This window comes from Lepidochelys olivacea (assembly GCF_965140295.1).
Source record: "Lepidochelys olivacea isolate rLepOli2 genome assembly, chromosome: 7".
Taxonomy (NCBI): Eukaryota; Metazoa; Chordata; order Testudines; family Cheloniidae; genus Lepidochelys; species Lepidochelys olivacea.
The window spans coordinates 30,840,971-30,854,233 of record NC_140417.1 but is presented as its reverse complement, the minus strand read 5'-3'; the positions used below and the strand labels follow the sequence as shown (position 1 = coordinate 30,854,233).

Below are 13,263 nucleotides of genomic sequence, written 5' to 3'. Positions count from 1 at the left end.
GGCGTCACCGCCTATTAGTACGTCCGTGGGGCGGGGTCGCTTCTCATTGGTTCCGACAGTGGCCAATGGGGTGAGAGAGGTCAGTACAAATGCAGCTGAAGGCCTCTCCGGGAAGGTTGGCGCGGAGCTCTGGAGTTGGGCGTGATTCGCCGGGCCAGCGCTGTTCCTTGCACCCAGGCATAGGTGTGCTACTCTCCTCAAGCCTTTGAAGAAGGCCTATGCTGGGGGAAAGGAGGAGCGTGCCAGCCCACTATCCACAGGCCAGCTTACTGGCTACTGCCTCTCATCTGGCATGGCAGAATCAACTGTTCCCTAGTGTAGTTACTGCAGGCAGCCTTAGCAGGGCTAGCTGCAGCTGTCCTTTAGGACAGTGACTGATTCTGGATAGTAGGCTATTGTGACACAGCAGGACTTCAACCGTGTAGCCTAACACTACCTGCAGTAACGAATGTGCCACCAAACTGGCCTGGGGATAGTGTATATTGAAGCTTCTATCGAGACAGTGCAATGTTGAGAACAGAATTAGGGGTACTGGTCTAAGAGGTGTACAGTCTAATATATAAATAGCCTATTTCACAAGTCTGAGAAGTTCTTTTCAGTAGTACCAGTGGGTCTCAACAGTACACCAGCTTCACTATACACTAGGCAGCGTTAGCAGGAGTTTAAGCTACACCTTGGAGAATCACTCGGCTAGATTCCTAAAAAGAATTGCATCAAGCCCCTATCACTGCACCATCTAGATAGGAACCTGTTTTAAACTGGGATGCAGGGGAACAAGACTCCTAAAAGGAGTACATTGTGGAGGGGGAAAAAAAAGCACAACCTTCTTTGCATAGCCTAATGGGTAGGATGTTCCCTTAGACTCTAGGAGACACCTGTTCAGGTCTTGACCCAGCAATTTACATGAGGTCATATTAACTTTTTACTGCTGCTGTACCTGCCTTGCCCTAGGGTGACCCTAGCACACACCACCCCCTTGCTTTATATAGCACCAAGCCCCCCAGGGTCCTCCAACTGAGTTGTGCACCGAACATGCTGAGGCAGCACGTGGAATAGGAACCACACAGAGAGACTTTATTGAAAATAAAACCTTACATCATCTGGAATGGAACCGAAGCATCCCCAGAAGCCAATATGGATGGGGGGGAGGAAGGGGAGAAGGAAAGGAATTGGAGATTAAGGGGGGGTGAATATTAAGCAGTTAAGAAATTAACAGTCAGTCACAATATCCAACATACGCAAACATGTCCAGGAAGGCAACAGTGGCTAGTCAAAGAGACAAGTCAGCTGCCCTGCCACAGTCCATGAGCATTCAGGTGAGATGCTGAATATGGGAGGGAAGGGGAAGAATTGCCAGATGCAAAACAGTTTGCAGAGCTAGCCAGCAGCCAGGGGCCTGCTCCACCAAGCCACTTAGGGGGAAGCAGGCCATAGGCCCTGCTGGGCTCCTGTCCCTGTGGTGCCCAGCATACAAGCACACATTGCAGAGGAGGTGAAAGCATGCACTGTCCTCAAAGGAGAGCAGCTGCTGCTGACAGGATGGCACCAGGGACAGGGCAGGGGTGACATGTGGCAGCAGTAGGAAGAGTCCATCCAGTCTGTACAGGTGAGGGGGATGTCCTACCAGAGCCTACTTAGCTGTCATCATCTGTACAAACTCTGCAAAACAAAGGCACAGGGTCAGAGAGCAGCTGACAAGCCTGATTCACCCCACTTCTGCCTTCTCTCAGGGAGAAACCATACCCCCACCAAGGCTGCAGTTGGAGGTGCCCTGTTGGGTCTCCCATTCCCTGGAGTTAACAGCATTTGTGACATTTCCAAGCCCCTTCACCAGGCTATGCCTGTCCCAATGCAAGAGTAAGAAAGCAGCAGACCCGGGAAGAGAACCCAGGGATCCTGACTCCCAGACCCATCCTACCCACTGCATTGGAGAGTCCTTAAGGGAGCAAGTGCCCTCTCCAAAGTGGTACTATCCTGAGCAGCAGCCGTGCCCTTTGGACAGTCAGTGCAAGCTGCCCTGCCTCCCTCACCTTCATAGTTGACCTGTCCATCACCATCGATGTCAGCTTCCCGGATCATCTCATCCACCTCCTCATCTGTCAGCTTCTCACCCAGATTGGTCATGACGTGGCGCAGCTCGGCCGCACTGATATACCCATTCCCATCCTGGGGGGCGGGGGGGCAGGCACCATGTCAGGCAAGGGAGCCACAGGGCTGCCCCCAGTTAGCACAAGCACCACAGGGACCCCACCCTGTCAGCCTCAGCACAGGCCCTGGGGAGGGGAAAGCAGGTAGACCGCACAGGTAGACCGCACAGGCAGTCCCCACCCCCAACCACCTATCTCAGGTAACTGATGACTCTCCAGCCCCCAACCCCATGTGGAAGGGGGAGGTATCCAGTTGTGAAGCACATGCACACAGGAAGGAGTACTGGACTCAGCTGTCCCTGCAGGGAGGAGTTTCACCCAGCTGCTATTTTGGAGCTCCTGGGGAGAAAACGGGGGGCACGCACAGCCACCAGGGATAAGGGGGATGAAGCCCCACTGCCTCACCTTGTCAAACACCCGGAAGGCCTCACGGATCTCCTCCTCGCTGTCTGTATCCTTCATCTTCCTTGCCATCATGGTTAGGAACTCAGGGAAGTCAATGGTGCCATTCCCTTGTGCAGGGGAAGAGGCCATTAATGCTGGGCCTAACTAACATTGGGTTGGGTGACCTGCACAGCCCCCACCCCCAGCATCCAATACCCTCCCTCCCACAAATCCAGACACCCAAATACTGGCAGGGAGCTCTGGAGAATTCACTGAAACACCCTCTTCTCTCCAATGATGGGCCTGTCTTGAGGGGATTCCTCTTCACCCCCTCTGCAGAGATGTGGGGAGCCTAGAAACAAACTCCAGAGCTCTGTAGTTTGGGCAGGGGACTGGCCTACAAACCTTGGGTTAACCCTCTGGGTTTAACTCAGGTACAACCACCACACTGGAACAGGGACAGGCAGCTCTCCATGGGGCCTGCATCTCTTTGGGATGCAGAAGTGACAGGCCCTAGGATGAGGCGATTCTCAGTTCAGTCATGAGTGACCTTCAGCTGTGTGAGCAGGGTAGTTAACAGCAGCACCCACACAGGAGGGATAGTGCCAGGGGTTGGGATTGGGTGTATCACACAGAGACATTGGGCTAGAAGGGGCCTCCTGAGTCATCAAGCCCAGGCCCTGCTATCACAGGCAGGCCCATCAAAATCTCAATCAGAAACATATCAATGTTTGCTCCTATTGGGAGGCTGTTCCAGAAATTCACTCTTAGCTTCAATAGCTCTTCGCCTTCCTTGGGGTTTCCTCTCTGATATATTTACAGAGAACAATCAGATCCACCCCCCCACTCTCCAAGCTTCATCTGGCCAAGCTATACAAACCCAGCTCTTCCGGTCTCCTCTCCATTCCCCTGATCAGCCTAGAAACCCTTCTCTCAGTCCCTAGCCCAGAGCTCATAATCTAAACAGACAAAGAATGGTAAGGGAAACTGAGGCACAGAGAAGGAAAAAGAATTCTCCAAGCTCATAGCCAAGAACAAAACACAGGAGTCCTGCCTCCCAGCTCTGATCACTCCCCCCCGCACCCCACTGCCGCCAGTGCAATGGCTGTGTTCCCACTCCCCACCCATCTCACAGTTCCCTCTCACCATCAGCATCCACCTCATTGATCATGTCCTGCAACTCTGCCTCAGTGGGGTTCTGCCCTAGGGACCTCATGACAGTACCCAGCTCCTTGGTGGTAATGGTGCCATCCCCATCCTTGTCGAAAAGAGAGAAGGCTTCCTTGAATTCTGCCGGGAGAGAGGAGAGAAATCAGTACCCAGGGGGGCCTGCCACAGGGTCCCTTCTCCCTGCAGTGCCCTCCCTCCCCCCAGCACCCTGGGCAAAGAGGCGCCTGGGCCTGACCATACTGTGAAGGACCAGGTCCCCCATATCAAGGAGAATTTGGGGGCAGCAGAATGAAGGGGTGTCTCACCTGCGATCTGTTCCTCCGTCAGCTGGTCTGCCTGCAAGAGGAGACAGAGAGTTATTGTTCTGACTGTCTGACACCCTCCCCCCAGCCATGCCCTATACCCCATTGCCCCCCGGGCCATCTGCCCCCCGGCACAGCCTCACCCCCCTCCCACCCAATCTCTTAGGGGAAGAGACGCTGCCCTTCCCCCCAGCCACCCCGGAGTCCCCACCCCGCCCACCTCCCGCAAGACGCAGCATGGCTGCTGTCTCCAACTGCCCCTCAACTGCCCGCTCCCGGCTGGCCAATGGGGAGGGACCCTACTAGCGCCAGTCTGAGGCCTAGACCCTTCCCCCCAGCAGTGCCCCCCGCCCCCCCAACACTCAGGGACAGGCTCCCCACCCCCCACTGCTCTCTCCTTGCACGCCCCCTGCCGCCCCCAGTTCCCAGCGCCCCCTTGCTCCGCCACCCGCGGCCAGGGAGCCCCAGCAGCGCCCCCCCACGAGCCCCCCTTCTTGCCATGGCGGCGGCGGCGGCGGCGGCGGGGGGCTGGTGCTACGACCGCTCAGTTCCCCGTGGTCTCCGGCTCCCTCCGCCCGGGCCGCGCCGCGCCACCCAGATCCCTCCGCCCGCAACCAGTCCCGGACCCAGCAGTGGCCTTCCGTTGCGTTTTGCGCCGACCCCTTTAAATACCGCCCGCGCGGCACGGCCACGTGACCCACCTGCCCCGAGCCCATTGGCCTGCTCCCACCTGCAATGCGTCAGGGAGGCCGCTTAAAGGGGAAGGCGGCGGCGGGGCCGGCGTTCGGCCGACAGAAAGCGGCCAGGGTGGGTTAAAGAGGACGGGTACTGAAGAGCAGGTGGATTTAAAGGCGAGGTGGTATATTAAAGGAGAAGGCGTAAACTGCCCCTAGGGAGCTGTGGGGCCTCACCACCCTGAAACACTAGCACCCAGCATTGCCCAGTGCCACTGCCTCTTCTTCCAAGCGCCTGGCGCTGGGGGGCAGCCCTTGAGAGGTGGGCCCAGCATACACCCCCCACTCCTTCCCAAAAAAACAGCTGCCCAGGCAGGACCCCAGGGGGCCTGGCACAACCCCTGGAGATGGAATCACCCCCCTTTTCACACCCGGGGGGCCTGGCACAGGGCTGCCAGCTCAGCTGCTCCTCCCCCCTGTAAAGGGAGCAATCTGGGATAGGTCTCCACACCTGGGGCACAGCCAAGGTTGGGGGGAACCCATCCCCACTAACAAACAGCACCAGGCAGCAGCCCCATGCTAGGCAGATTGCTCCAGGGCAGCACCCAGACCCATGAATTTCAGAGTCCAGAGATCTGCTCCCCAGCTACGCAGTGATCACTGCAGGGGGGAGAAAAGGGGTCCTCCCAGTGCAGGTAGGAACCTGGGGCAGTAGAAGAGATAGCCAGTGAGGATGAAGGGCAGGGGGTCCTCATCTCTCCCTCCGCCCCCCTTAAGGCATGATGCAGCCACAGGGAAAACAAGGAGGCAGTGGGGCACTTGAAGCATAGGGGGCAAGTGCCAGGACCACGCTAAAGGAAGAGACAAGCCCGAATCACTAAGCAGAGCCTTTTATTATTTCTATGCTGATCCCAGCAGCACTCAGGAGGAGCCCAGCACAAAGCCATCCATCCCGCGCCCAAACATCTGTCCCATTTCACACACAGCACTGGCCATTACAACATGGGAAGAGGTAGAGAGGAAGAGGAGGAGAGATAGAGACAGACCCTTGGTCCTGATCAGTCATCCCCACTTATCCCATCATACAGGGCACCCAAAGGAGAGGGTGACCCCAAGGGGGGGGGGGGGGAATGACAGCAGGGGAGGGCCAGCCCCTCAGGAGCTGGAATGACTTTGTGGGAGGGTGAAGCTGCAGCCAGTGGGGCCTGAACCCTTTGGTCCCTAAAACTAGTTGCTCCCCCACCATGGGGAAACATGCCATAGAGCCCAGTCCTCACCCCAGCTCAGATTTCCCCTAGCATCCCTGAGGATGGTGCCAAAGTGAGGCTAGCAGGAATTCGGGCACACTGAGCACCGGCCCCCCTCCCCCAGCCAGCCCTGTGGGGTATATCAGGACAGACATCTAGGACTCGGGAGAGCAGAACCTAAGGGCCTTCTTTACCTTATGGCTCCAGCTCCCCCCTCCTGCCCCAAGGCCTCAGTGCGGCCCCTGGGGGTGTTAGTAGGACTCACATGAGCAATACCCCTCCCTGGAACATGGGAGGCCCTGGCCTGCAGGGGAGGCCCTCTCCCCTAGGCTACATAGGGAAAATGCAGCAGCAACCCCTCAGAGGACTCCAATGTCAGGTCCTTCAGGGCCAGCTGCCCCTCCTGGCGCTGGGGGTCAGTGCTGAGCTCCACAGTGGCCTCGGGAGGCAGGAGAGAGTGGGAGATGGTGACAGTGCTTTGCGTGCCAGCAAAGTTGAGGACCACCAGAAAGCGTTTGTTCTGGTCCCAGCTGCGCAGGTAGACACAGACATCTGGCACCAGCCTGGGCAGCATCATGAATTCCCCATGCAGCAGTGAGCGCTCCTTGCCTCGCAGCTCGCTCAGGTGCCGGAACAGGGAGAGCAGTGAGGAGCTGTTCCCACTCTGTGCCTGGGGAGGGAGACATGGGATTAGTGCACAGGTTCTCAAAATAAAATTTTGGTGACCTCAGAGAGCAGCCACCAACTCTTGCAGGTGGCTGCTCTGTCAATTTTTCCTAAAATATGTAATTAACTTTAGGAAAAACAAATAAAAACAAATACATATGCACACAAACAAATGAGAGTGATTTGGACATGTCTATGTAGAGTGTTTTTGCAGACTCAAAAATACAAATAATGTTCAGTTGTGTCTATTCTTTACTAAACCTAAACAAAACAGAAATGCAAATAAAGGTGTTTGGCACATTCTTTTGATTGCCCAGCTAGCAAGTCTACTGCTGTGAAAAGTGATACTTGTATGTTTGTTAATATCACTTTTCACAGAAGACTTACTCAGCTCCCAGCAAGTCCGAGAACAAGTTAAGCCCTGGATAGGGTCCAGGGGAGGTGGTGGGGGACAGAGCCTAACGCTGCACAGCCGGGGGTCAGGGAAATGGGGGTGGGTGGCATGCCCGGGACTGGGGCCAGGGCCTGCCATTGTGCAGCCGGACACCAGAGAAGGCAGCAGGGGGCCAAGGGCAATGGGGGAGGGGTAGACCCAAGGTCAGAGCCTGAAGCCCTGCCCCCTCCATGGCTGGAGCTTGGGGGCCAGAGCAGAGCCTACCTCTGTGCAGCTGGAGCCAGTTGCCTGCCACCCCAGGGCTGAAGCCAGACCCTCTCCATCCCCAGAAGGTGGGGGGCTGTCTGCTCCTCCAGCATTTGCATCCTCAGAGTGGGGTAGAGTCCAAACCCTGCTGGTGGCCCCAGAGAAGGAGTCGCTGCTTTGTCTGCCCCCCACCCGCCAAAACAACAACACTGCCCAGGAGGCTGTGGCTGAAAGAAAAGCCCCTGGTGGCCAAAGTGGCAGCATTTGAAAAACGCTGGGTTAGCGCGAGGCAGACAGTGCCCTCCCCCAGCTCTGCGCCCATCTAAGCGCACCCTCTCACACCACCCAGGTTCCTCCCCAAAGCTCTACTTGCCCTCCTGCCCTCACCTCCACAGTGATGTTGCTGCCGCTGCTGTCCCCACCTTGAGGAGAAAACTTTGAGGAGAAGCCAAAGTTGGCTGAATTATTCCACTGCATGCGGGATACGCCGGACTGGGGAAGTGACGGACATGGTTACAGGGAGTTGCACAGCTGGCTGCCCATCCCTTCTTGCACCAACACACCCCACTCCTTCCCCACCCAGGAGCTGAACAAACTTCCCCATCCCCTCCCGCATCTGCACCAGCATCTTCGGGGACTTCACTCCCCCCCACCCCATCACCTTAACTAACCTTCCTAGGCCTCCCCCCCACACCTCCTCCAGAGGGATCCCCCAGCCCCACACTGCCCCTACCTGTCCAGGCAGCTCCTGCAGCCCGATTTCATCCCCGTAGTTAGTGAAGGGCGTCCCTGGCAGCGTGAAAAGTAGCATGTGATACAGCCGCAGCAACCGCTCCTTCACAAGAGAGGCCATGTGCCTCGTCCGTGGGCCCCCCACCTGCAGAGACAGCAAAGATGCAGTGTCGGCATGTCACAGGGGGCGGGAGGTGGACTTATCCCCAGCTCTGGGAGGGGATGGGGGCTAGTAGTCATATTCCTGGCCTATCCTTCTTGAGCAGCCAACACAGAATGGACCCACACACTTTGTGGCACACATCTGTTGGGGCTCAGCTCCTGCCCTTTCTCCAAAAGGGAGCCCACTCTGAGCACTGGGAGCTATGATACAGATGTGGGGGCTTAGCATGAGGATCCTGTGGGGGTAGGGGTGGGGTCCGTGCCCCTCCTCCAATTCCAAGAGCTGGGGAAACAGAGTGAGGTGCGGGGGGGAGGGCAGCACTCACACTCCAGCTGGGCCACTTCTCTCCAGCAGCCTGGATGTACGCTCTGATCGCGTTTTCCACCTTCTGCCCAGTGGGCTCCAGCTCTAGCCCCAGCAGATATGGGCTGACCAGAAGGTCAGCACTGGTCTCATTCAGCAGGGAGAAGATCTGCCGGGAATCCTGCTGGCCCGTCCAGGCGATCAGCACCCTGGGGAGAAGGGAGTCAGGGTACAGTGAGCGCCAGGGTCAGTAGTGAAGTGCTAGGAATGGGAAGTCGGGTGTGGGAGGCAGGGGTGGGGCAGGGTGCAGAGTCTGAAGATGGATAGGAATTTTCTAGAGGATGGGGGAGCTATGGGTGCTTGAGGGGGGGTTGGCACCAGGAGAGCAGAGAGATGTCCAAGGTAGGGAGCCTGGAAGGTGGGCCTATTCAAGAGGGCGGGCATCCCAGGGGGGCAGCCAGTCAACCACCATCACAAAAGGGTCAGAACCATTTGGTGGGGGCTTGGTACCCACCTGGCATTGCCATCAGAACTGTACTGGCTGGTGAGGTTCTTCCACTCCCCCAGAAGCTGAGAGTCCTACAGGAGAAAAAGACCTGTGATACAGTCACCCCCCCATATTACCTCCCACCCCACAACCCTCACCCCCAACACACAGACAAGCCAGTCACTTACATTGAGCTGCTCCACTCCCTCAATCTGGATCCCTGCCACGCCAAGCTCCAGCCAGAACTTCAGCGCCGCCTGCCCAGAGAGTGTGTGTGTGAAGCATCAGCACCTGGCATGCCCCACAGCCAACAACCCAGCATTTTCCCACCAACTGACAGTCCCCAGCCCCCAACACCAGTGTAGCCAACACCTCCTCCCTGCAGGTCTCCATACCCCTAGCCCCCCCACATGAGACACCCAGACAGTGGTCCCAGCTGCTTCCCCCAAAATAGTGAGGATTCAGGGGAAGTGGCAAACCAGGCCCAGACAGATCCCCATGGAGGATCTGAGAGAGAGCAGGACACCCTCTCCCCCAGAACATAGCCTTAAGGTTAGATTGCCTGCTCCCCAGGATGCCCCCTATTGGAGCACACCCTCACCTTCATTTTAGACTGGAAATCACTGTTGTGGGGGGTCTCCAGGCTGAACCAGGACATCTTGCCACGGTAATTGGGGGTCAGGTCCAGGATGACCTTGAGACCTAGGGAGAAAGGGAGGTCAAGTGTACATCCTGGGGCAGGGAGAGCTCGCCTCCCCAAACACCCCATATCCCATTCCCCACCACCCATCCTGGGGCCAGATCAGGTCCAGCACCCCCAGGGGAAAAGGCCCCATATGGGGACACTTTCTTACTCTTCTTCTTGGCGGCCTCCAGCAGCTTGGCAACGGTCTCCTTGGTGCCGAGCCTGGGGTCCACTGTCTGCAGGTCCGTGCTAGTCAGGTTGTCAGGGGTGTTAATATGTATGGGCCCAATTACCAGCCCCTTCACCTTCAGGGAGCTCAGGTAATCGATGCGCTGCTCCACTCCTGGGAGGAGAACAGACAAGGGGGGAGGGATCAGAGGTTGGCAGCTCCCCCAGTCCCACATAATCCCCTCCCCGTCCCAGGCAAAGGCTGTCCCCATAGCCCCTGCCTCTTGCCCACATTACCCCACCCCTTCAGGTGAAGGATACTCCCCCAATCCCCTTTCCTCCCCTACCCAGAATGAAACCTTTAACCCAGCCAATCCCCTCAGTTCACATTTCCCTCCATGCATTATGGGACCTTTAACCCCGGCGGCTCCCCACCCCATCTCAGGACCTTTAACCCCAACTCCCTTCCCCTCCCCCCCACGGGACCTTAACCCCAACTCCCCTCCCCCACCCTTCACTCAGCTTCCCCTCCCCCCCCAACAGCTGAGTCAGCTCAGGCTGGGCTGACGTCAAAGCTGATGAAACAAAGCCCACTGGTTGCTGCTGCCAACCGGCTAGAACTGGCTGGGAGCAACTCTGCCAACCCCTCTCATCAGGCGCGGGCAGGCAGCCAGCACCGGCTGCCAGTCACCTGCTAGGAGCACATGGGGGACAGATTGTATGGGACATCCTGTCCTGGGGGGGGGGGGGGGAGAAGTGTTCCCACCCCCATAAGCCCCCCCAGATAGGGAAAACTGGGGGAGGGGGTCACCCCAGCAACACCTGGGCTCCAGTTTGTGCCAAGGCAACCAAACCCCAATAGTCAACCGGATTTCTTGCCAACCCCCAGCCGCTACCCCCACCACTACCCCAAACCTCTCTCTTTTCCCACCCATAACACCCTCTTCTCCCCACACACCAGTGTCATCCCGTCCCAACCCCCTCCTGGTTTAATCCCCAGCTCTGGGAAGGAAGTGGGGTCTACTGGGTTATGAGGGGGGGGCAGAGGAGAAAGCCGGGTGAAGAGATGGCCAGGACTCCTGGGTTCTATCCCCAACTTAAAGGGGAGTGGGGTCTAGTGAGTTGGGGGGCTGAGAATCAGGACTCACCTGCTAAGTCCCCAACTCCATCGCCATTCGAGTCCTGGAAGGCCTCCAGTGCCTGGATGCGGTAAATACCCCCCTTGTGCCACCACTCTTGGGGAGGCAGCTCCTTGCAGCGGGGAGCCTGGACGATGATGACGATGGCCCCTGCCAGCATGCCCAGCCAACCCAGCCAGAAGAGGATGAGCAGTGCCCAGCGGGTGCGCACCCACCCTGGAGTGCTCGCTACCTGCAGCAGCTCCTCCTTGGAGAGCCCCGTGAACTTGGTGCCAGCATCTGCCTCGCCATCCTCCTTGGACACCTTCACCATCCCGTTCTTCTCGCCCAGGGTGCCCAAGGCCGGGGAGGAGGGGGAGCCTGTCATGGGCTGCTTCTCTGGCTCCATTTCGTTCAACTCCACCTCCTTCATATCCACCTCTGTGTCCTGGCTCATGATGCCTGGCTAGATGCCACCGGGTATCGCTAGGGCCTGCGGTTAAGGGAGAGACGCAGCGCTTTGTGCCCCGGGCAGAGCACTCTCCACCACCTGGCCCCTGAGCATAGCCCTCCCCACAGGCACAGATTCCCCCCCACACCTGCCTGAGCCCCCTTTCTTAGCCCTGTGCCGTGATTCAGCCGCAGCCATGCTGCCTTCTCACCTCGTGCCCCCCTGCTCGCCCCCTCCCCACAGCCCCGTGCGCGCTGGTAGGTACCCAGCCCGTGCGCCTAGGGTGCAGCGCTAGAGCACGCCGTCCCCATGCGCCCAGCACACCACGACGGATCATACCCAGCGTACCTGACTGACTCCTCTGGCTATGAGACGGGCGCTCCGCCTTAGCCGGCACTGATATATCCCGATCCGCCTCCGCGACCCGCCCCTCGCCTGGTTTAAGGTGGAGACAGTTAATTACTGCGTGTTACCATGAATTAACGGCCTGGAGAAGTGGAGAGAATCCTGCTTGCTACAGAGCTGGGGGGAGGGGGATTATGAGAAATTAGGGGCTATGGAGAGAGCAGTGCCCAAAGGAGTGAGGGGTCTGTACCTGCTACAAGGCCCTAGATGGCGAAGGATAGGACAAGGAGGAGTTACCACTCCATGGGAAGTTTGGTGAGGAGATGAGAATGGAAGAGTTTCCAACTGGGGATAAACAGAATGTAAGAGAGCGATTTGGACTGGGTGGTTCCCTATGGGGTGTGTGTGTAACTTGGCTTGAAGAGAATAGGCTCATGGGGGTGTCTAATAGTTAAAGCTGGGAGGCTGGGTGTCAGGACACCACTTTACCACCAGCATTCTATCCCCAACTCTGGCAGGAGTGGAATCTAGTGGTTAAAGCAGGGGAGTGGAGGCAAGATTCTGGGGGTCTAATCCCAGCTCTGCTGACTCACTGTGTGGCTGGACAAGTCCTTTTCCTTTAGTGTGCCTCAATTTCCCTGTCTACTCTTGGCTTAGTCTGTCCCTTGGAGCTGAGCCTTCTTGCTGAGAAATAACCCTGTCTCACTGGGATGGGAAGGGGACAGAGATCAGTGTTTGGGAAACCTTGTACATCAAAGGCCAGGAACCCGAGGAGCAGGGAAGGGATCACAGTTGGGAACCCTAAGGAGCAAGGGTTCCCAGACCTTGGGAGACAGGCCAGTCCTCGCTTACAGACAGTCCCCCAACCTGAAGCAAATACTCACCAGCAACTACACACCACACCACAGAAACACTAACCCAGGAACCAATCCTTGTAGCAAACCTCGTTGCCTACTCTGTCCCCATATCTACTCTAGCGACACCATCAGAGGACCCAACCACATCAGCCACACCATCAAAGGCTCATTCACCTGCACGTCTACTAATGTGATATATGCCATCATGTGCCAGCAATGCCCCTCTGCCGTGTACATTGGCCAAACCGGACAGTCCCTTCGTAAAAGAATAAATGGACACAAATCAGACATCAGGAATGGTAACATACAAAAGCCAGTGGGAGAACACTTCAATCTTCATGGACATTCTATAACAGATTTGAAAGTAGCTATACTTGAACAAAAGAAACTTCAGAAACAGACTTCAAAGAGAAACAGCAGAACTAAAATTCATTTGCAAATTTACCACCATTAATTTGGGCTTGAATAGGGACTGGGAGTGGCTGGCTCATTACAGAAGCAGCTTTGCCTCTCCTGGAATTCACACCTCCTCATCTATTGTTGGGAGTGGACTACATCCACCCTGATCAAATTGCCCCGATCAACACTGGTTCTCCACTTGTGAAGTAACGCCCTTCTCTTCAGGTTTCAGAGTAACAGCCGTGTTAGTCTGTATTCGCAAAAAGAAAAGGAGTACTTGTGGCACCTTAGAGACTAACCAATTTATTTGAGCATGAGCTTCCCT

The 13,263-nt window shown here is 56.9% G+C and overlaps 2 protein-coding genes across 2 annotated transcripts; both read right to left on the bottom strand.

Annotated features, from left to right (window-relative positions):
- Positions 1 to 1,053: 1,053 nt before the first annotated feature.
- Positions 1,054 to 4,659, bottom strand: LOC311524032 (calmodulin-1). Its single transcript, XM_084634736.1, has 6 exons — positions 4,502 to 4,659; positions 4,007 to 4,037; positions 3,678 to 3,821; positions 2,553 to 2,659; positions 2,031 to 2,166; positions 1,054 to 1,659 (listed from the first exon to the last, which is right to left on the bottom strand). The coding sequence occupies exons 1-6, from the start codon at positions 4,502 to 4,504 to the stop codon at positions 1,631 to 1,633; spliced, it is 450 nt and encodes a 149-aa protein (XP_084490862.1). The 5' UTR covers positions 4,505 to 4,659; the 3' UTR covers positions 1,054 to 1,630.
- Positions 4,660 to 5,551: 892 nt separating this feature from the next.
- Positions 5,552 to 11,778, bottom strand: SLC3A2 (solute carrier family 3 member 2). Its single transcript, XM_084633496.1, has 10 exons — positions 11,686 to 11,778; positions 10,917 to 11,379; positions 9,770 to 9,943; positions 9,517 to 9,617; positions 9,104 to 9,172; positions 8,943 to 9,007; positions 8,451 to 8,637; positions 7,964 to 8,107; positions 7,618 to 7,722; positions 5,552 to 6,594 (listed from the first exon to the last, which is right to left on the bottom strand). The coding sequence occupies exons 2-10, from the start codon at positions 11,341 to 11,343 to the stop codon at positions 6,250 to 6,252; spliced, it is 1,617 nt and encodes a 538-aa protein (XP_084489622.1). The 5' UTR covers positions 11,344 to 11,379; positions 11,686 to 11,778; the 3' UTR covers positions 5,552 to 6,249.
- Between the last annotated feature and the right edge of the window lie 1,485 nt (positions 11,779 to 13,263).